The sequence below is a fragment of the Elgaria multicarinata genome, chromosome 1 (genome assembly GCF_023053635.1).
Source record: "Elgaria multicarinata webbii isolate HBS135686 ecotype San Diego chromosome 1, rElgMul1.1.pri, whole genome shotgun sequence".
NCBI lineage: Eukaryota > Metazoa > Chordata > Lepidosauria > Squamata > Anguidae > Elgaria > Elgaria multicarinata.
Window position 1 is genome coordinate 202,129,829 of NC_086171.1, and position 23,456 is coordinate 202,153,284.

General features: G+C 39.7%; 1 protein-coding gene across 1 annotated transcript; it reads left to right on the forward strand.

The window, feature by feature from the left end:
* Positions 1-77: 77 nt before the first annotated feature.
* Positions 78-21,700, forward strand: RAB22A (RAB22A, member RAS oncogene family). Its single transcript, XM_063146772.1, has 7 exons — positions 78-388; positions 3,475-3,554; positions 10,966-11,047; positions 15,492-15,563; positions 15,641-15,747; positions 18,431-18,540; positions 19,927-21,700. The coding sequence occupies exons 1-7, from the start codon at positions 353-355 to the stop codon at positions 20,022-20,024; spliced, it is 585 nt and encodes a 194-aa protein (XP_063002842.1). The 5' UTR covers positions 78-352; the 3' UTR covers positions 20,025-21,700.
* The last annotated feature ends 1,756 nt before the right edge of the window (positions 21,701-23,456 follow it).

The following is a 23,456-nucleotide window of genomic DNA, read 5'->3' on the forward strand; positions in this document are numbered from 1 at the left end:
GTCTACAATAGCGCTTTCTCCCTCCGAGCTTGTGTCACTGAAAGGGGCGGAGAGGCTCCGTCAGGTGATTGTCAATGGGCCGTCCAAGATGGCGCCCGGTTTGCGGGGTCTGAGGAGGAGGAAGAGAAGGTTTTACCTGTAACTAGGAACTGAGGGGGAGGAGAAGCCTGAGGAGATTTATTTATTTAATTTTTTTGGTCGTCGTCACCCTGTCCCATATCTTCTCTGGGGACTCTGCTTGAAGGGGAATTGGAGGAGGCTCTTCAATGTGTGCCTTTTTCCAGGGAGGGGCTATGGTGTTGCTGGACTGTGCCTGCGGTTCTTAAAGGCAGCCGCCTCTTCTTCTCAAGTCATGGCTCTGAGGGAGCTCAAAGTTTGCCTGCTCGGGGTAAGTAATGGGGCCGTGGGGGAGCGAAGGGGTCGGCTGTTTAGGTAAGAGGAAGGTGCGGAAGTTGTTGTTTTTCTACCCACGGACGCAGGGCGGCTTTGAAACTTGGTTTTTAAAAGCACTTTTCTTCCTGTCCTCCTTGGCGAGGAAGAAAGGGTATCTTTCCTTTTTCTTACCTCCATAAGGGCATTTCAGATATGCGGCTTCTATTGTTTTTGCCTGTACGTCTTCCTAGAGTTGTCACATTGGCGGAGAAATTGGGGTGGGGGTGATAGGAGCGCTGGGGGGGGGGGCTGTTTAACATTCCAGAGCTGAGATATCATCGACTAGTACATTTAATATTTACAACACAATCCTATGCGTGTTTACACAGAAATAAGTCACACTGTTTTCAAGGAGGCTTATGTCCAGGTCAGTGTGTTTAGGAGTATGGCCTTAGATTGGCCTTACTTCTAGAGTAAGAGTGTGGGTGTGGGTGTGGGTGTGGGTGGGTGGGTGGTTTCTTATGGTCCAAGCCAATGTATCTTTTCTAAGAAACAAGTCCTAGTTTCTGAACAGGACTTACTTCCAAATAAACATGAATAGAATTGAAACCTTCAAGTACGTGAGTTTGTACACATTTCTAGGAGGGAGAAATATTTTTGGTGTTTATCCTAAACATTATCCATCCAGAGCCATTGTTGATGTATAGTTCCCAAAAGTTATGGGTGTTAAGAACCAAGCTGTTCTGTTTGTTTTAATGTTGTTTGGCTTTTGAAAACTAGTGGAACAGATTTTGAAAGAAGCCTATAAGGAAAAATAGGCTATTGACCAATATGTGGGGAAGATGTAAAGATGTACTTGAGAAGTACTCAAGGCAATACTTTCCTTTAAAAGAGGGGGAGCACGCTTTAAGGCTGCAGTCCTCTACACACTTACCTGGGAATAAATCTCATTGAACTCATTGGGACTTACTACTGCATAGGCATGCATACCACTGCACGGTAAATCACTTAATTCTCAATATGAGGAATGGAATCCAGTCTGAATTCCACGTTTCAGAGACTTTTCTTTGTACAACTTTTTTTTTCCTAACACTGAATCAAACTCAGCAGGTATGTTTCCATTCTTCCAGAAAAGCAATGCTTTCTGTAGAATAGGGTTTGTTCTGTATATGACGGAGAAAAGAGGATTGGTGAGGCAACATTCGTGTATGCTAACTTTTCCCCTTAAATCTATTCTGTGGCTGGTGGTATTTCTCAAGTTGATGTGAATATAAAGATGTAATGCTTCATATGCCTTTCATTTAAATATGAGAGAATAAACACACATTTAAGATAGTTGAAAGAGATCCTTTGTAAAAAAATAAAAAATAAAGCTAGCATTATTATAACCTCAGAATTTCCAGCTATCTAAACCTTGGGCCTATTTCTAAAGTCACAAAGTATGTTTTGTGAACCGCCCAGAGAGCTCCGGCTATTGGGCGGTATAGAAATGTAATAAATAAATAAATAAAAATAATATTTAGACTCCCAATTGGGTTTCATAGCATACAGCCTTGCCACAAGGCCAAAGGTATATCATTAATCTCAAATGAAGCCATATACAGCGGCATGAATATTAATTCACCGTGGCAACAATAGGTGGACATTATTCTTTTGACCAGTTGAACATTTTACTCTTATTTATGCACAAGAAGAAAAAAATCCAGAACTGCAAAAGTGTTACATCACTTTAGGCTTTCTCCTCTCCTCTGCTCATGGCTGCCTAGTATTTATTCTTCCAGGTATGTTACTGGAAGTGCGTATGGCCTTTCATTAAACAGGGTGTGGCTGAATGAGTAATACGCATGACAGATACTCTTAACTAGTTTAACACCTTTTTGTTTCCAGACTAAGTTGTTTACTGTACACTTCTTTAGGTTTGGTTCCTATATAGCTGTTGAAAATTAGTGCAGGTACAGCTTACCAGAAACCATGTTGCCACTGTAGTGGCATTTTGTGAAAGCATGGAAGCATCACTGCATTTCCTAAAATTGGCATTTTAATGTGGTGTACTCATAGGTGATGAATACTGCCTATGCGTTGTGCTGTCTAGGCTTGGGTAGATAAATTAAGCACCATCAGATTATATATTTACATCCCAATAACATCCATGCTTATTCAGAACCGCCCAGATTGCTCTGACTGTTGGGCGGTATAGAAATGTAATAAATAAACAAATAGAAGTAAGTCCCACAGATATCAATGGGATTTACTCTGAAGTATTTGCATATAGGTTTAAAGCCTTGCGCTATTGCTATCTCATAATTTCTGGTCGACATTTGGATTAAAATAAAGTACACACTAGCAGTATCCAGGGCTAAAATTATATGAAGGTGAGTTGCTAACTGAGGTGTAAAGAGTTATTCCTGCATCTCACAAATAGTTTCAGGCAGGCTAGGCGTATTAATTATTTAGTGGATAATATGCATTTTCCCATCCCACTCTTCACTTACAATAAAAATCTTTTCAAGATATCTTTACAAAATTATTAACAGATCTGTAGGCTTGTTAGAGATTTAAAACATACTTTAGCCATTTTTTAAAGCAAGGGGAAGGATGTAATTAATGCTCTCTAAATTCATTAGCAAGTTAACATTCATTAGCAAGATTCTACCTCTTCTCCACCTGAGAATCCTAGTGAAGTAGTGAAACTCTTAAACAGTGCCTTGATGGAATATTAGATGAAGTCTGAAATATAATCTAGATAGGATGTAGGGGGTTGGGAATTGGGAAATTGTCTGATTTGGGTGGTGATGTGCCAGTCCTTCAAGGGAGTTTCACTGCCCTTGAAGGAGCAGATACGCACACCCTGGGGGAAGGGCAGCACTATCTAGTTGTAGCCCTATCTACAGCAACACAGCATTGTTTTGTTTGAAATGAGCATGTCTGCTTGTTCAGATCAATCTATTTATCCCAATAAATAGATTGGGAGAAAAACACAAAGTTGAGGGGAGAAAAACACAACTTAATGAAAATTTAGGATTTTATTGTAATTGCCACAAAAATCCTTCTTTAAAATTTTTTTCAACTATTTTCAAATTATATGTTTGATTCTCTTTTCAGGACACTGGTGTGGGCAAATCAAGCATTGTATGGCGCTTTGTAGAAGACAGCTTTGATCCCAACATTAATCCAACAATCGGGTGAGGAACTGAGAGAAACCAACAAGCTAGGGAAATATAGCATTAAGCACCTAAAAATGTTGTGTATTTCCATGTACACTTGGAAACATAGCTGTAGAGGGTAAAATCTATGTAAATTGTTTGTTATCTGGCAGGAAAGTAGAAGTTAAAATTTCCTCTAAGATCAGATGCAGATATAATGCTGGTTCCCTCTCATGCCATGGTTAAGAAATGGGAGCCAGCCTTGGAAATACACACTTCCTCCTCTCACTCCATTCCCCTTTAACTGCAGTTGAGGGAAATGCATACACTCATCTTAACCACAGTTAATATTAACCATGGTTTGTGTTGGATCAGGATTTGATGCTGCATTTTAAAGTGGGTTTAATATCCTGGGGTAAAGGAAACTCATGTTAGTGTTAACCTCAGTTAAGGTTGGGATCTGACTTCTGATTTCCTGATCACAATTAAGAGGAAGTGAGCATTATGACTACATTGGCCCTTAAGTGTTTGAACTGCTCTTTTGTACTAAAAAGATGTGTGTGCAAATTATTAGCTATGTGAATATCTAGACTCTTCAATATACAAACTAAGCAACATATTTTGATCAATTGGAGAGTTTTATGTGTGGGTTCCTTATTTGCTGTCTAGTGTTCACTTGTGGAAACTTTTCATGGCTTGCATTCCACATTAACATTTCCTTATATAGGGACATAAGGTACTCTTAAAATGAAACTGTAAGCACAAAATGCTATGTCAGAATTGTTTACTATATAAACAATGTTATGATTACAGTTAAATTGGACATGGAATGTACTGGTTGTTTAGTCTTGGCTAACATTTTGAAAGCTGTAGAGAAGGTGTAAACTCATGTTCACTCTTCCAAAATAAAGGCAAACAGAAGCCAATGCTGCTTCTCATGATTCAGAATTAACATTGCCGCTAGCATATATATATATATATATATATATATATATATATATATATTATTTATTTATTTATATAGCACCATCAGTGTACATGGTGCTGTACAGAGTAAAACAATAAAATAGCAAAACCCTGCCACATAGGCTTACATTCAAATTCAAAATTTATGATGGTCATAGACCAGCAAAATAAAAATAGCTAGAAATACAATCATTATAAAAGCAAAATACAATAATTATAAAAGCAAGCCAAATTAAGAACAAAAGTCTCTAAACTTTTGTTGGTTAGAGACAAAAGTCTCTAACCGACAGGTTAGGATAACTACAATTACAACTATTATAAAGACAGTCCTGTTAAAGACTGAAGAACAAGAGTCATGTATCTGAAACACAAAATGTCATAAACGAAATAGTAATAGCAGAGGTTTACTATCCTTGGTTTATCATTAATTTTTCTGCAGGTGATAGCAGATGCACAGAATCGTGCTTCATTGTGTGTAATCAGAGGGTTCTGATCTGATAATAGGTGTTTTAAATAAAATACTTCAGATCTCCCTGGTTTTTTTAAAAAAGAATTGGGGTAATAAGATCTTTAGGGAGGTCATGGTAAAAAGGACAGTGGAGTAATACATGGGCTTCAGTTTCCACACTTCCCATGTCACAAGGGCATATTCGATCTTGAACAGGGATCTTATTATATCTGCCTTCGAGGAGTGCAGAAGGTAGAACATTTAATCTGGGTAACATAAAAGCTTTCCTATATTTGGGAATTGATAGGCTTGACATATAATTTGGCATTGTAAATGCTCCTACATAGTCCTGATAGTTGGGATGGCGTACAGTCAGTCTCAGGTGGTTTTGGAGTTCGATATCTCTGTATAATAGCCGCTTTAGGTTTAGCATATCCCAAAACCCGTATGGCATCAGTTGAGAAGCCCAAATTCTGCAGTTTTGTTGATAGTGTCCTTTTCCATTTGGATTGATATGGGTCAGTCAAAGTCAGTGGGGCAAGACCCATAGGACAAAACATCAACGTTAACCAGAAATTCATCTTATGTATCAGCATTCATGTCTCCGTAGTAATTTGTCCTGCCTCAAGCCGTAGGATTGTATTAGGCACACAAGAAGGGGTTCCTAATGTTGCTCTTAGAAATTTTGTTTGTGCAACATCAAAAGGGGCATAGTCTTCAATAACACATATCTGACATCCGTACAGCATCTGAAATTACTTTAGCAGTAAATAGTTGCATGGCTGCAGGGATATATTGGCCACCTTTTGCATAGAAAAAAGAAAGGAGTGCTCTAGTGCTCCTTTAAGCATTTGCAATGGCATGCTTTGTTTGGGATTTCCACGAGCCTGATGATTGAAAGGTTACTCCTAGGTATTTATTGGAGGTAGCCTGCTTGATTTGATGTCCATTGATCTGCCATCGATGCTTGGTTCTCTTTTTGTTAAAGATCAGGACCTTAGTTTTGGTGTAGTTTATTGTCAGCAGTTCATCTTTACAATAAGAAGCTAAAGCACTTAAAAGACGTCTCAGGTCTATGCTTGACAGTGACACGCTGCATTGTCTGCATATAGGAGGATTGACAAAGGTCTGTTTGCCAATCTGATATAATCCTTTAAAGTCATTCAATGTATTTATGAAGGAAGGATAGATTTTACCATTAACTAGTAACCATGGGTGGCAATAAACATAGGGGGCAATCCCATGGCCACTAGACACTGTCTAGAAGCTCATGGGATTCTTTGGTTTCTGGAAACCAAGACTGGAACCACGGTCCATCCTTGGAGACAAGAGATGGCTCTTTCTGCCCTCTCGTAGCTGGCACGGTTCTTGCCATGCTGGCCATGTGTCCGCGCTCGGAAAAGGAGCACAGAGAGGGTGAAAAGGGGGCAGTCCCTGCAGTGGGGATGGGAGGAAACTGCAGAAGACGCTTTATGCAGCTTCCTATCATGCCTCCAGGCCCCTTCCCTCCCTTTCCCCAAAGCTGCGCCTAGATAGGCGGAATCACACCTCTAGGCAAAACAGGTTGGCCTCAGCATGGAAGGGAGGATGCCCTGTGCTCCAGCTGCCCTGTGTAGGATAGTCAACAGCCTCCAGTTTTGGGGGCTGGTAACTATCCAGTTAGGATTTTGCCCTTAATCTCCATGCTAGTGATAGTGTACCTCTGCCTACTGAGTGCAGCATTCTGCATGATTACAAGATTTATGAAAAGCCAGTCATTTGCAAAATTCAGAGACTAAAGTGATAAATGAGAGAACAAATAAAGAATAAGAACAAATGGAATAATAACCCTGAAGTAGACAAACACAGGGTTCTCGTTGCATAAGAGTGAATCAGTTTATTGCCCTTAGAACTCGCGTTTTAGAAAGAGGCACTGCTGTATCTGTTCTTGCACTGGTGCAAATTAATAAACATCCTATGTCCCATTTGGGCCATAGACCAACCCACTTGCTGTTCATATTTCTGAGGTAACCAGTGTAGCAGGCTGTATGGGCAGGGTGCACAAGCTGGTGTGTTTGTGCCCTGGCAGTCTACAGAGACATTTCCTTTGTGGCAGCTTTTCTTTGGCAGTACGCAGCTGTCAAGAACGATGTGTAGAGATGGGAAGTGAAACACTTTTAAGGAATCTCAGAAAGTCAGGTATAGATCCAGATTGTGATCATGCTCTTCTGTAGCATACCCTTTCTCTTTGGGGTCTTATCTTGTGGGGATGGAAAGTAAGATGTGCCAACGGAAAGAGGACATACTCTCGCCCTATTGCACGGGTCTCTTTCTTTGTTTTATGCCTGGTTTGTCTACTTATATGCCTCGGCTTAACCTTTCACAAGCTGAAAAGATGACGTCATTATTCTGAAGGTGTGGTTTACCTGGCCAAGGAAATGGAGAGCTCTCAGTGAGATTTCGTTCATATCACAAACCAGCAAGGGTGGAACTAGGAAGTATACAAGCACTTTTCTTAATTGTTTATGATAATTGATCAGGTGGCATAAAGTACCTATGTTCAGACCTAATCTGAAAGTTTGTGAACCTGTCTGATTTGTATATATAACTATTTAATATACCAAATTATGAAATTAGCTATCAGGAGTCTTGAATTTGATTTATTAAACAATAATTAGAGAGCTTTGGGAAATGTTCCTTTGGAAAAAGTAAAATGCTTTATGCAAAGTAAAGAGGTTTTGGCTTTACCTGTTACCTTGAGTACTTTGTTACAGAAAATGCCTGTCTACATTTTAGAACTAAAATAATTGCTAGGAAAAATTTAAATCTCAAACTTCAAGTTCAAAGAGCAACTTTGCTTTTTAATTCCATTTTGCTTAAGATATAGCGTATTTTTTTTTAAATGATACCTTAGACTATTTCTGGTTCCTTGATAACATACTGTAGTTGAGTTACATTGATATAAAATACATATTTTCTTTTGGAGTTTGCCTGAAAAATACAATCTGTATGGGTTATGTTTCCATCAACTGAAGTCTGATAACTTGTTTTGCTATTTATTTATTTTACTATTACTTTATTTTACAAGTATATAAAAACCACTTACATATACAGATTTCAAATTGGTGTACAAAAACCATAAAAATAAAGATATGAAAACCAATACATAGAATATATTGTGTCTACATATTCATAAGAATGAAATGGGTAGTAAGTTAAACTACACTAGAATTAAAAAATGTGCCTTCAACATCTGCCTAAAAATAAAAATGGCCAGCACATCTCTAATCTCAGGGGAAGATTTGTTCCGAATCATGGAGCATGTGGCGTGCCTCGGGATCATGTGGCACCATCTGGAGGGTCTCCCCAGATGATATTAGGGATTGAATGGGTCAATAGGGGAGAAGGCAGACTTTCAGGTAAACAGGTCCCAAGTTGTTTAAGGCTTTATACGCTAGAAACAAAACCTTAAATCCACCCTAATAGCAAATAGGCAGCCAATGCAGTTCCCTCAGCACACATGTAGTATGCTGCTGATAGGAAGCCCCACTCAGCATCCTAGCCAAAGCATTCTGTACCAGCTGCAGCTTCCTCACTAGCCTTAAGAGCAACCCCACATAAAGTGCATTGCAATAATCCAACTTTGAAGTTACGAGTGCCTAGACCACTGTGGTGGAGATATCCTGGTCCAAGAACCATTGCAGCTGGCATACCAGCCAAACTGGTAAAAAAAACACCTCAAGGCTTTGAAACCACCTGGGCCTCTAGCAACAAAGATGAATTCAGACTACACAGCTGCTCCTTCAGAGGCATGCAACCCCATCCAGTATAGGGATGTAAAATTTCCAGAAATTTTGAAGCCATGGGGGGAAAACTGTTGTTGTTTTTTTCTAGGGGTGTTCAGAAAAAATGGAAATTCTTGGAAAAGTTTTTTGGGGATTCAATATTAGCACTTCTTACAGATTAAAAGTCACTTTGTTACTTTAGGAACCTAAAATGTAATTATGTATAAGTTGGTTTGGCATAAAATTATCAGATTTGGTATATTAAATGTATAGTGTATACCAACAATTTTTACAAATTGAATTTACTTTTTCAATATTGGTAACAAGTGGAGCTACAAACTCCTGAACTGTAAGGAGCCTTTTTGGTTTTGCCAGTTTATGAGGAGCAGGCAAAAAACAATTTAAAAAACAACAGAAGAAACAAAGAAAATTATTTATGTCTCCGCTAGTCCTCCACAGTGTCAAGCAGACATAAAGCACCCATTCCCATAAAAAGAACTGAGAAAAAGTGGGGACTAAGATTCAATGAATATGCATGAAATTTAATCAGACTCATTTTCTGAGCTATAGCTATCACTATCAGTTTCACTCTCTGCTTCAATGGCAGTGCCCCCTAGAGGCAGAAATGCATCTTGCTCTTGCATTTGAGAGTTGTAGTCTCAGTTTGCAACGTAGGACTTGCTTGTCCTCCGTGTACAGAAATTGTAATAATCTGATACTCTACATAGTTTTTAGAAAACATTTGGAGAAGTAAATATCTGAACACCTTGTCTTAAGCATTTCATTGATCATGCTAAAATAAAACATCCCATAATCCATTTTTCTTCATTTTTTCAATTTTTTGGAAAGAAGAAGAAAAAAGGCTTTTAAAAAAACTGGGAATAAACATTTTTTTCAGCATTTTTCCAGGCCTTCTCATCTCCAATCCAGTACAGGTAGCCTACATATCTCCTGGACCTGGTAGCCACTTACCCACAAGACCTTTGTCTTGCCAGAACTGGCACTGGTCTAGGACCTGTGTGGCCTTTGTATAAGTCTTAAACAGTGTTAGGGAAAAGATGGTACCCCCTGGTGTCCCATAACACTATTGTCATGGGGCCAAGCAAACAGTCTACCAGTGCCACTTCTTGGCACTAACCCACTTGGTAGGAATGACAGCGCTGCAATACGGATCTCCCAACCAACTGAGCCAGTTCAGGATATCATGGTTGATGGTATCAAAAGCAACTGAGAGCAGCAGGAGCAGCAGGGTCACACTCCCCCTCTCAATAAATGTCATCCATCAGAGTGACCAAGGCTGATTCAGTTCTGAATCTAGGTCTGAACCCAGAGTGAAATAGGTCTCATAATCAGTATCATCCAAAAGTACCTGCTGTTGTACAGCCACAACTTTCTCAAAAACCTTCCCCCACAAAAGGAGTATTTGCAATCAGGTGGTAGTTGTTGAGAGCCATTGGGAATTAGCTCATTGGTCCTTTTGGTTTTCCAAAAGGATCTTAATACATAAAGAAATTGCCTTAACTTCAAGAGTTCTTAATGCAGGTGATATGCCAAATTTCTTCCATGCAATGGTATTGAATCTTGTGGATGAAATACAGTGAGAACCAGAGGCGAACAGGTACACATGATTGCAGCAGTACCTATGATTGTAATGGTTCCAAAGAGTGCTGAGCCTGTCTAGAAGAGGTGTGAGCTGCTGTGGGTAGGGTGGGCTGGAGAGGCCATAGGATTTTTTGAATCCTCTCCCCTCCCCGCTCACCAGAACAACCCTTTTTGACCTCTGTGGAGTCCTCTGAGGCCACTTCTGTGACCTCAGAAAGCCATGGTTCTTTCTGCAACAGCGGGGAGGGATTGGATTCTGGAGTCGCCCTCCCAAAGTTGCATCAGTGTCTATGGCTTCAGGAGGGAGAATCCTGTGGTCCCTGGAATGCTGTACAGGGACCGTAGGATTGTGCTCTCATTGTCTTACATTAGCTCCTCTATAATGCAATTTGATTTTAGTTGCCCGAGGCATTTTCCTCTCTAGCAAGGTGCTCTCCTTACTAGCGGGTAAAGAAAATAGGAAATGTACAAACCTTCTTCCTTCCATGTTTATGGTGATATTAATAAATCTGTATCAGTGTGTGTGGGGTGTGTGTGTTTCTACATGTCTAGATTTTTGTACAGAAATAAATCCTAACCTTAATATTTATGGATGTGTAGAGTTCTAACTTCTTTTTTGATGATTATTAGTTTTATTTTCTGATAGATTCGTGTATTAAATACTTTTCAGAGCATCTTTTATGACCAAGACAGTGCAGTATCAGAATGAGTTGCATAAATTCTTAATATGGGATACAGCTGGACAAGAACGAGTAAGTAGATAATCCATTGCTTTTTCATTGTAAAGAGGTGTGACCTACATTTTATGTTGCAGCCAGAATATATATGGCTGTCTTACCTACCTACCTGTGTGCCATTGCCACTTCCAGGTGACCATTTTTAAACTGGTGCACAGCACTGCTTCCCTAGATCAGAAAACTGAAATGATTCATCTGAAAGCAATCTAGCAATACCTAATGTAATATACAGGGGAAAAAGTCCCTTTAATGCATACTAGGGACCAAGATATGATCTGTGTGCCTAGATTGGAATAGCCCCACATTAGATTGGCTTTGTAAGCTGTGCCTTTGCCTCTTCAAAGTTAAACTGTATAAATCTGTTAGCTTTGTGTGGCTTTGATGGTCAGATAGCTTGGTAGTAATACAACATGTCTATTTATGCACACAAGCATTTCAAGCATTGCCTTATCAGAAATTGTTGCTAGAACTTTCACTTCTCTTTTTCATGGAACTGTTCTAATTTGAATAGTCTAAACTTAACACTGGCCTTTAGAACAACAGTACTTGGAAGGTTGAGTTTAAAAAGGTAAGGACAATTGTCAGGGCAAGCACATGTTCCTCTGTATAGTTTTGATTGGGCCACAAGGGAAGAGAGTTAATATTCTCTCTGTCTGCCTCCACCCCATGCCATCTGATCATAGCACATCTGCAATACCATAGCCAGTTTGGTGTAGTGGCTAAGGTGTTAGACTGGAAGTCAGGAGATCCGGATTCTAGTCCCCACTCGGCCATGGAAACCCACTGGGTGACTTTGGGCCAGTCACAAACTCTCAGCCCAACCTACCTCACAGGGTTGTTGTTGTGAGGAGAAAACGGAGAGGAGGAAGCTTATGTACACCACCTTGGGTTCCTTAAGAGGAAAAAAGGTGCGATATAAATGCAATAAATAAATAAATACCATGTGCCCCATTGCCTGAGGTATCTTCCTTTGCTTTGTTAGCCTTTTAGGAGGCTTTCCCTTTAAGGATATATATATATATATATATATATATATATATATATATATATATATATATATTTCTAGTCAGCTTTCCCGGAGGGGTGTTTTTTGATTGGAGTTGAGGTAAAAGGCCAAGACCCTCATCTCCCTTCTTCCTCTCCTCTATAGAGGCCTGCAGTCAAGTCCTGTTGCCACATGGATGCCCCTTCTTCTCCCCTGTCCTACCATATATGGTCCATCTCTTTTCCTTTCCTCTTTTGAGATATTTGGAATAAGTGTTTCCAGCTAAACTATCTGCCTCTTGCTCATGGATCCCTTCTGCCTAGAGAAGCTCACTAGGAAACAGTTCAAAATATTTCCCCTCTCAGAAACTAAATAGATGTCTGCTCCTGAGATTAGGAGGTGTTATTAGTTATTGGATGATTTTTGTGAGGTTGGGTTTATTTCAGGAATCAAACTTTTGGAAGGCAGGCTGCTTTCTGCATAAGGCCAGTAGCTGGTTTGCAGAGGGTTTGTGTTTAAGGCTGGAACAAGCTTCAGTTTCATCTTTAATTTGCTTAGGCAGAAGACGGAACACAAGCGTTGGAACCTATTTTATTTAAATCCATGTATGTGTAGCTGATTGTGCAGTACTTTCAGAGAGGAGGAAAAACAGGATCCTCTTTTCTATTTTTACTCCTGGAGTAAAACTTACAGCTTTTGCAATGGAGATAACATGATACTTTGTCAGCACTCTGACTCAGCACTGTGGTCTTCTTCCTCAGGAAAGGAAGTATAGGAAGGGGTCATTGTACAGCAATTACAGCATAACCAAGAATGTAAGGTAACATGGCATTCTAGGGTGTAGGGAGGTGGAAAGCACTAGTACTGCTTATATCTCTAGGTAGGGATCAAAGCCTTGGACTGAATGGATCCAGATCCAAGGGAAGGCAGAGAACAAAGGGACTTTTGCCTCTCAGTTAATCCCCATTATTTCTCCAGATCTGTTTGCCTAAAGCCAATCTTGATAGTGACTTCACATGTAAACACAAATGGTTTAAGCTCTGATTATAAAGTACATCTTGAGTTATTTTGTTCTGACTTTTGAGTTTTCTCCTCCATCTACTTTCTGCCTTTCTAACTAGTCTGTCTTGGATGAGCTCTTTCCTTTATTGAATGTAGGTCAATTATTTTTTGAAATAATTGCCATCTTTTCCATCTACCTTAATCCCCTTCAAACAAAACTTCTCTCTCGAATTAAAATAGACATGTCAAATTTGTGTGTGTACATGAATATGTGTATGTACATTGTGTATGTACACAGCTGTCCTGCTATGAAACACTTTTGGCCCTAGTATACCAGGACTCTTCCCCTCAAATTTGTGTAGCTATTAAGGTGTGAAACCCAAAGTAATACAATACTGCATTTAAAAAAATGCACATTTATTGCTTGCCCACAATTAATGTCACATGTCGTTTGGGTAGGGTAACTGCTAAGAACCGTTGTAGAACAGCTGCATTTTGGGTGAGCTAGATTCCTTGACTAATTATTTGCACTGTTTTTCATCTATTATGTAGCACAACCAGCAAACTGGCATTAAACAAATTATATCCCCACTTGTTGTAAGCAACCAGTATCCATCCATCAGTGGTTTCTTTTACTCACCAAACCTGCACAGGGTTTGAAACTTAACATCTAGCTATGAAATCTTGTTCTCCCTCTTCCTGTCAATGCAGCATCAATTTAAATAATGCATTCTAGAGCTTGTTCTTCTTTAGTTTAAATTTATCAGAACACAAAGGGAAATGCAGACTAATTTCTTCATATCCCACTTATGTCACTTCTCTAATTTGGATTACTTTATGTGCACTTCTATTCATTCAGACAATATTTTTCTAGATTTTTTTTAATGTACTAGAAAAATGCCCATCAATATGATTAGCAGTATATGTGCTGAGGAAGAGCTTGTGTTTGGAATGGAGAGCAAGTTTTGACCACAATTCTGTCTCACATTCAGCACCCTTGGATAGCTTGTGAATTTAAACTGAGTGTCAGAGGCAGGCCTTGGGACCTAGGCCTGGCTAGAGTGTTATCCTGTGTCTCATTAGGATACCTCATTGAGCCCCTCTGGGTTATCTTGTACTCCTATTTTATGCTCTCTAAATGTGCTTTGCATTTTTCTTGATTCTCAAACTGAAGGAAGTCAATAACATGAACACTTGCAGTATGGGCTTTCATAATCAAGAATATATACACTACTCTTTATAAGTCCAGTACAGGATGGCCTCACTTACAAATGCTCATGCTGTAATAAATTGATTTTTAAGGTGCCAAAATAGACTTACACGTAGCATGCAGAATGTTGGTGCGTACACATACTGTTAAAAGACTGGAAGAAAGAAAGAGGAAGGAATGAAAGAAAGAAAGAAAAAAACAGCTGTTCATATAGCACTAGTGAAGGCATCAATTTCTTCATGACCATTTTTCTTCAACTAAGCAATCCCACAGATTTCCACAAAAAGCAACTACATACTTCATGTGCTAGAAAAAACCTGCAGCTGAGATACCATTTTAGTACACAAAACGGAGTACACAAAATTTCAGGGGTCATACAAGGAAGGTCCAAAGGTGTGCACAAATTACAAAAAAACAGTATGAAAAGCATTTGTTGGGATAACTTTTTATACCACAAAATAATTTAAGACATCATGTGATGTGAAACAGAGGAGGGGGGAACTCCTTTCTTAAAAGGCACCTCAGATCACCCACTTTCGATGCTGAGCATTTAACCTGCAAGTAAATGACTGTGCTTGCTATCCTTGCATGTGTACAAATGTAGCTGAAATTTAACCACACAAGATAGCTTGAAGTGCTCATGCTTTGTGTACTGGGGCATAGTTGAATATGGCACTTGAGTTAGGAATCTAAATTTCACTGCCTCTCTATGTATCTTTCTCATATATGACTGCTCTCTGTCTGTTATAAAGTTATGTGGTGTTTTGAGTGTTGACTAGGACCAGGGAGACCTTGGTTCAAATACCCCCTCAGCATTGAAACTCCTTGGACTAGTCGTGAGTTGGTTCACATGTCATGCTAAGCCACCGTGAGCTATTTTAACTACTCAAGCTGCGACTGTGGCTTGTCATGCGAACTCATCGAAGGTGAGCTGTTGGCATGGTTAACAAACCATCCAGAACCTTGAATATTCCAAAGTCATCCTGCATGTGGAACAACCTACTTCAGTGGGCTGCTGTGATAGTGCGAACAGGGTTCGCTCTGTCAACTATTTCACAAGGTTGTTGTGAGGATACAGTGGAAGTGGGAAGCCACATACACCACCATCAGCTTCTTGTAGGAAAGGTAGGATAAAAATATGATGATAGGTAAATAAGATTCATAATATGGCATCCATGCCCTTTTCCCCCTGTATGTGATCTTTAATATGGCACATAAGCCTAGCCTCTTTTTTTTTTTTAACATGGTCCTTCTCTTTACAGTTTCGTGCTCTGGCGCCAATGTACTACCGAGGGTCCGCAGCAGCTATTATAGTTTATGACATCACAAAAGAGGTAAGCAAATGGAATTTGCAAAAATGTATTTATTGGCAATATTTTTGTGTTTACTAATTATGTCACTTCTGTTTTAGGAAACATTTTCAACATTAAAAAACTGGGTGAAAGAACTTCGCCAACATGGACCTCCCAATATTGTTGTAGCTATTGCTGGAAATAAGTGTGATCTTAATGATGTAAGGTAAATTAAACCACAACTTATTTATCTGGATAATTTTTTAAATTATATTTTTTAAAACATTTGTATCCCCTCCTGTATCATTGGGATCTCAGAGCAGAGTACAGATAAAATCAATTCAAACAGTATAAAACAATAAATAATGTACACAGCTAAAAAAAATTAAACTATTAACAAGCTAAAACCAGTAGAAAATTTAAAAACAATTAAAGCTATGTGCAGCTTTTAGGCAAATTTAGCCCTCAAAGGCTTTGATAAAAAGCCATGTTTTAACTTTGTGCCAAAGCGGGGCCAAGATCAGCACCTGTCAGGCCTCTAAGGGGAAGGCATTCTACAACCAAGGTGCCGCAACAGAAAAACAATCTGCTAGTACAGTCACATTCTTTGTAGTTTCTAGAAAGAATTAGAGACTCTCAGCTTTTACCAGTTGCAGAATTATGGGGGAGGCGTGGCAGAGCACATGCTTTCCATACAGAGTTCAAGCTTCAATCCCTGGCCCCTCCGGGTAGGGATCAGAGGGGATCCTGCATAAAATTCTGGAGAGCCGCTGCTAGTCTGTGTTGACATTACTGGGTTAGAATCATAGAATAGTAGAGTTGGAAGGGGCCTATAACGCCATCGACTCCAACCCCCTGCTCAATGCAGGAATCCACCCTAAAGCATACCTAACAGACGGTTGTCCAGCTGCCTCTTGAATGCCTCTAGTGTGGGAGAGCCCACAACCTCCATTGTCGTACTGCTCTAACAGCCAGGAAGTTTTTCCTGATATCCAGTTGGAATCTGGCTTCCTGTAACTTCAGCCCATTATTCCGTGTCCTGCACTCTGGGAGGATCAAGAAGAGATCCTGGCCCTCCTCTGTGTGACAACCTTTTAAGTATTTGAAGAGTGCTGTCATGTCTCCCCTCAATCTTCTCTTCTCCAGGCTAAACATGCTCAGTTCTTTCAGTCTCTCCTCATAGGGCTTTGTTTCCAGACCCCTGATCATCCTTGTTGCCCTCCTCTGAACACACTCCAGCTTGTCTGCGTCCTTCTTGAAGTTAGATAGAGCAGTGGTCTTACTTGGTATAAGTCAGCTTCCTATGTTGAACCAGGTGCATTCTTGAGAATTTTAAGGCTCAGCAGGGATGGAGGCTGGCTGACAACAGGACTTTTACTATTGTTGCCTGTGGCTAGGATGCTGTGAAAGACTGGAGGAGGTTGTAGTATGGGCTATATCTAGAATGAACAAGTAAAGGTGGCCAAGGTTCTTCATCAAATTAAGGTCTACTGAGAAAGGGAGGCTGCAGAGCAAGTCTGCCTCAGGTAATGGCTGAGCGGGGGAGAGACTTCTGGAGGCAGACACAGGAACTGATGGAATTGATCTGCCTTTGAATATCTGTTTGTTATAGCAATGAAAAACTTATACGAGGGCTTGGCTGTAAGCCCCAAAGCAGTCTGAATGGTTATAGTGCTTTTAACTAATGTGTCCAGCCCCTGGATGAAGTCATGTAGCAATTCTGTAATGTTAGGAACTGATTTTGTGCTTTAGGTCGGTGTGTTATTGAGTGGAAGACCAGAGATATTCCTGGAAATAAAGATGGCCCTGGATTTGGCACTTTGCATGTCTTCCTCCTTGTTTAAAAAATAAAGTAACAGGAGGAGCAGGACATCTGGACAGTGCCAAGAGAGGTGTCTGTGAGCACATTGGTGCCCACGGACACTATGTTGGGCTTCCCAGCATATTGTGCTTTACACTGGGGCATTATAAACAGCTTTTTAAGACTATACTTTTCAAGGTGTCTGGAAATTAACTGGAAATGCATTATTCTCCAAATTAAAGCTGTTGAAGTTTTTCACATAAAAGAACAGCATGGCTACATGTATTGCACCCAAAGGGTATGGGATGTGTTGTTCAACATAGAATTCGTCCACCTGAAAAATCTCAGCTTTCATATATACATAATACATGTTTCTAGCCCTTGTGGTTACCGTGATAGACATTTCCCATACTTTCAAGTGTCAACATTTTAGTAGCCAGAGATGTGTGCGGATAAGATTTCCAGTGGTCATGGTGGCCTTTCAATGCCTTGCCTACCTCTCTGCCCCTCTAAATGATTAGGAGAAGCAGAATAAATTATGTAAAATGCTTAATGTTCATAATTGATATGGGTTGTTAGACTACCCGGGGTGGGTGGGAATTCTGATTCTAAAGTGCCTGATCTGGTATGCTAATGGAGGAGTATCCCATTATGTAGGCTCTATTGGCTTGATGTAGGCCCTATTTGGCCATCCATCAATAACTTTCCTTAACCTGCCATACAGAAAATGCTGTGCATGGGCAAGTGTGTCTTTTGACCAGATGTAACTCTGGAGAGGCAGCCTAAAGGTTTGGACTTGGTATCGCATGTGACAAATCCAGTATTAGGCACATACCCTTTGCTGATTGACTCCACCCTTTCCATGTGAATCATCAGTGCATCACAAATATAGAAGACCATTAAAGGCAGGCCTCGTCAGAAAATCTTTGATTATATTTACAGGTTTCCCAGGTACAGTGACTTAAGCAGGATTTAGATTAGTTGTTGAAACAGCTTTTAATGTTGCATTGAATTGTAAGTATTCTTTTCTAAAATCAGAATAAATTGGTATGGTTTGTTTATATTATATTCTCTCTCTCTCTCTCTCTCTCTCTCTCTCCCCCAATAGAGAAGTCATGGAAAAAGATGCTAAAGACTATGCAGATTCCATCCACGCAATATTTGTAGAGACGAGTGCAAAAAATGCAATAAACATAAATGAACTCTTTATAGAAATTAGTAAGTATTTAATAAGTGTTTATAAATCAGTGGGATTTCTCTTCTCCCATCTCCATTTAAGGACTGCAAAAAGAACACAGGCAATTATGTTGGCTTGATCTTCTGTTTCTAACAGGTGTATGTTGCCTTCATATTTGTTACTGTTTGTTAGGGACACAGAACTGCAACATGATTTCTTTCAGATCATGTAAAGGCTTTTGCATTCTCTTGTTTTAACCTCTAGACCTTTATATTGTCCTTGCCGTATAAACAGAGAGAAGGGTACACATATATCAGAAGTCTTTATGGTCTTAGACTCATTAATTTGTTATAACAGGTTCATTTAATAAAAAGATCACTAAAGGAAGTCAGGTGAGAAATACTTCGTTAACAATTTGTTAAGCGTAGTATGTTTTCTTAGTCCTGCAAGATACAGAAATGGCTATACCAGAATATTTCCAACTTGTCATGAACAGAGGCTGTAGCAAATGGAAAATTATCATGTTTAATACCCTTAGGTAGTCCTATCACCCATGAATTTGATTGAACATTTTTAAAACATCAGTGCCATCCATCATCACATATTGTGGTATTGAATTTTTACAAGTCAATTTTACACTGACGAGAGTGAACCCTCTTGTGTTGAACATACTGCCAGATTGTTTTATTGGATAACCTAGTGTTCCGGTATGTAAATGAGGTAAAACATTCTGTTTCCTCTCAATACCATTCATAATTTTACAGAATTAGGCTCTGGAAATTCGTGATGGCACACCTATAAACCAAGCCACAGTTAAATCCTCTTTATGTGAAGATTATTGTTTTCTGAGCAAAGCCATGTTTGGTGACCATTACATGATAGTGCAGCTTATAAGATGTATTGATTCTGTACTAATGTTGTTCCCCGCCTCGATCCAAAGGGAAAGGCGGGTAAGAAATTATTATTATTATTATTATTATTATTATTAGCAGTAGTAGTAGATGCATTTCAAGAGCTCAAATAATCGCTTCACTGCTACTTAATACTTAACTAAAGATACGCAACTGTAATATTTAGGAGAATAACTGTTGGTCTTTGTCTTCTAACCACTGTTGAATAGTGCAACAGTATAGCTACATACTTCTATTTACTTCATTCATATGTACTGTCCTTTTTGTTTCATTCAAACTTTCCAACAGTATAACCTACATTTTTTATAGGGAAATTCAAAATGGCTTGCAAATGTTTTTGTGCCAGTTGTCTTTAAGCATTATTACTGAAAGTGCCTAATTTCTGTCAGGGGTGTTACACCCTGCCATAGTCCTTCAGATGATGATGAGCTGCAGATGCTCGTAAGGCTAAACTGTAGTGAATGGAGTTTCTGAGTTGTTTTGTTAACATTTAAGCTGCTTTTTTTCTCTCTGTAGGTCGTAGAATTCCATCAACAGATACCAACCCCCCATCTAGCGGTAAGGGCTTCAAACTTAGAAGACAGCCTTCAGTGACAAAACGCAGCTGCTGTTGACTGATACCATAGTATATCAGACTAGCTTTTATAAAGTATTTGGCCTTGGAAGTTAAGGGTTTATTTTGAGTATATCTTATTGGTACTGGATTCCTATCTGCCTGATGTCCATAGACCCAAAAGTGGACCAGCTCTGGCACACTTACATACACGCTGAGGAGACTGCAGTGGTTATGCTGTCAGACTGTTTCTTTGCATACAACATACGGACTATCTCTCATACTCAAAGGGAATCGTCTTCAATTTCTGCTTTAGCCTTGTGAGAAAAAGACTCCCAACATACCAATTGTAAGAGTTGATATTTCATAATTTTTGTAAAACAAAACTTTGCCATGTTTTGTAAGGAGGGTGGGGGGAAAGGGAAGTAGCACTTTTGTGGTTTTTGGTGGGAGCGGATATAAATGTTATCTCTGACCTTAACATGGCCCTGCACTCCTCCTCGTCATTGTTGCTCTAAGCCTTACAGTTTTCATTGTTGCTTCTCCAAAGTACAAAATGAGCAGCTGATTAATAGATGCCTGCAAAAATAATGAAACTGATCGAAATGACCAAATCAACCCACCCAATCCCCAACCTGAATTGCACTTTCATGATTTACTGATGGTATTGTAGAAATACAAACAAAGGGCAGTATCCTATGCTGCCTGGGCACCAGCAGGATCCACCACCAGCACAATGAGGAGCCAGTGCTTCATAAAGAACCCCTGAAATGGGCAGAAATGCAGTATTGGGCAAAAGGCAGGGTGCAAATAAATATAATAATAAATATTATTTCCCAAATGGGACAGGTCAGTGGAGCTTGCAGAAGAGTGCCACGCTGACCTGTCCCAATCCGGAAATGAGCATTTCCGCTCGCTTCCAGGGTTCCTTTACAAAATGGTGCCACTTCATTATGCTGGCAGTGGGTCCCACTGTCACGGTGGAATGAACAGGAGCGCAGCAACAGTATAGCATACTGCCCAAGATTTTTAAAATGGGGGGGGGGGCGCAGGGCAGGGAGCTTAGCCTTAGACAATCTTACCTTCTTATGCATCATCATTTTAGAGATAAATAGATGTAGTTCTTCTCATTAACATGTTAGTGAAACTCCTAGGTGAAATCGACCAAAATGAACTTGACCACAACTGGCAGGAATCAGTTGCTGTCAGTAGTTCTGGAACAAGCATGTTTGATGGGAAACAGTTCTAATTGCTTAGCATGAGCAATCTTTTATATTCTTATTTATGAGACTAATGCCTAAAGTATTATAAATTATGTAAGTGCCATAGATTAAAAAAAAAATCTTTCTTTTCATCTCTCTGTCCCTCACTCGTTGGTGGGCGGGGGTTGGGGGAGGCGAGTCCTATGGTCAGAATTGCTGCGGACCCCAGCCTGTGAGCATGAGGCCTTGCATCGGCTGGCACCCTCTTGTATAGTGCTGGAAGACACTCCCCTCTCTGTCCAGTAGAGGTTGCTGCCAGTGTAGTTTGAGGCTTGCTTGTGGAATAAATCACCTCTGCATGATAAAATGGGGATCCAAAGCCAGGTTTTGTGGAGCAGCGTAGATCGTTGCCTCCTTTCTTTGGGGCCTATCCTGATGATAACTCTTTTAAAATCCTGTTTTTAAGCAGACTAGCTCTCAGCATTGTACTGTGTGTTCATTTTATATTAAACTATAAATTAATCTTGCCCTATTATACTATTTCTCATTATTTATTTTTTATTGCAACTTGCCAGTCCAAAGGGTGTGTGTGTGTTCCCACCTTTAAGAATATAACCACTTAATAAACTCACATTGTGTAAAATATGCTGTAAGGTTTGGATATTTCGTGTTCGCGGAGACATGTCTGCGATGGCTTGTTCCCAAGCTGCCGCTTGGCATTTTACCTTCTTAAGTAAGTGTTTTCAGCTGAGAAGGAAATTTCAAAGGATATGTAGGAAATGAAACAGCTTGTGCTTCTAAGTACTAGTCTATATTATTCAGAGCAATTCTTAACACAACTGACCTTCTATAGCTAACCGGTGTGATTGGAATTATTCTGGCAGAATAAGTAGGCTTCTCCTTCAAAAAATTTTTTTAAAAAAGCGTGGGTGAAACTTCTCTAAAGAGTTCAAAGTTCTGCCATTATCTTGCCATGTGCAAACAGCTCTAAGTACAGACCTAGCAAATATTAATTTGCATGTAATGTCATGGGTCTTGTTTACAGCAAATCGTAGAGCATGGCATTCACTCTGAATGAACTATATGTGTTAATGATGAATTTTATGGTACATTCTATCCCTCTCTTGGTTTGTGACATCAGTCTGCTCTGAGTTTTGATTTGAAGAATTGACCGAGCATACCTGTAATCCAGTCCAAAAAAAAAAAAAAAGTGATGTAGGATTGAGCACAACAACAATGCCAACGTAGTGACCAGGGCCACATTGCCATCACAAGCTTATGCAGGATTTCTTACACAGTAGCCTGAATTAATCAGTGCTTTGGGAAAGACTCTGTTGCCTGTACAACATTGCTTATGCAGACATGTTGTGTAGTAGAAATTGGACTGAAAGGAAGTGTGGCAAGGATGTAGTGGTGACAAACATGCTTACTGGGCATTTTCAAGGCAGTTTAGTTAGCACACTACCAGCAAAGGCAGAACAACCTTATGCTCCAGAAAGGTCTTCAGAGCCTGCTCTTCCTACTGGCAGCATCCTGCACTGCATGACAAGCTATCCATGAAACTCTGGGCTGTTTCAGAGACCCTCTTCAAGGAGTTGCAGTTGGGGAGGGAGAGCAAAAATCTTTGGTGTACCCATGCAGACCCTTGAGAGTGCTTATAGAGACTTTTTAGATCCCAGTTAGTGTGACTAATATTAGATAATCCTCTGTAACGGAATTGCAGTTGACTGACAGGTTGTACCTGCACCTGGGTACACCTTTCCATCCTGGTGCAGTTTTGTATAAATACAGGGTTATAGTGCCAGTGCTTAGTTGCATGCATATGTGTGTGCGCATCTCCAAACTGGGGTTTGTTAAAACTTTATCTCGTTCATATGGCCTTTTTCTAATCAATTCTCTATTTGATAGACAAACAAATAAACAAAAGATTCCTTGCCTGTGCGTAATTGCGTAGTCTTAGCAATATGAGATCACATAGAGAAACAGAAGAAGTCAAGCAGTGAGCTGCTTTGGGGAACACTACACATTTATAACAGCCTGTTGTCTTTACACAGTAGCAGCAGCTTGTCACCATCCTGCAGTATGGCTTTCACAGTTCACTTGTGTCACTGTGATGCCAATTAGCTGCCTTCTTTAAATTATGTATAATTAGCGGTTTTTTTGTTTGTTTGTTTCACCTTCTCTGTAAAGAGAATATCTTTACATACATCCAATAGCATCTTTGTAAGCTGTTACTATATCCTTGTCTTCTCTTGCCACATGCTTATGCAACGTAACACTTCAACCCACAA

Bases quoted from the DNA above. Each gene is read 5' to 3' on its own strand.
- RAB22A (XM_063146772.1), top strand. From the start codon at position 353: ATGGCTCTGAGGGAGCTCAAAGTTTGCCTGCTCGGG. The intron at 389-3,474 runs GTAAGTAATGGG...TTCTCTTTTCAG, and splicing joins TCAAAGTTTGCCTGCTCGGG to GACACTGGTGTGGGCAAATC. The intron at 18,541-19,926 runs GTAAGTATTTAA...TTCTCTCTGTAG, and splicing joins TGAACTCTTTATAGAAATTA to GTCGTAGAATTCCATCAACA.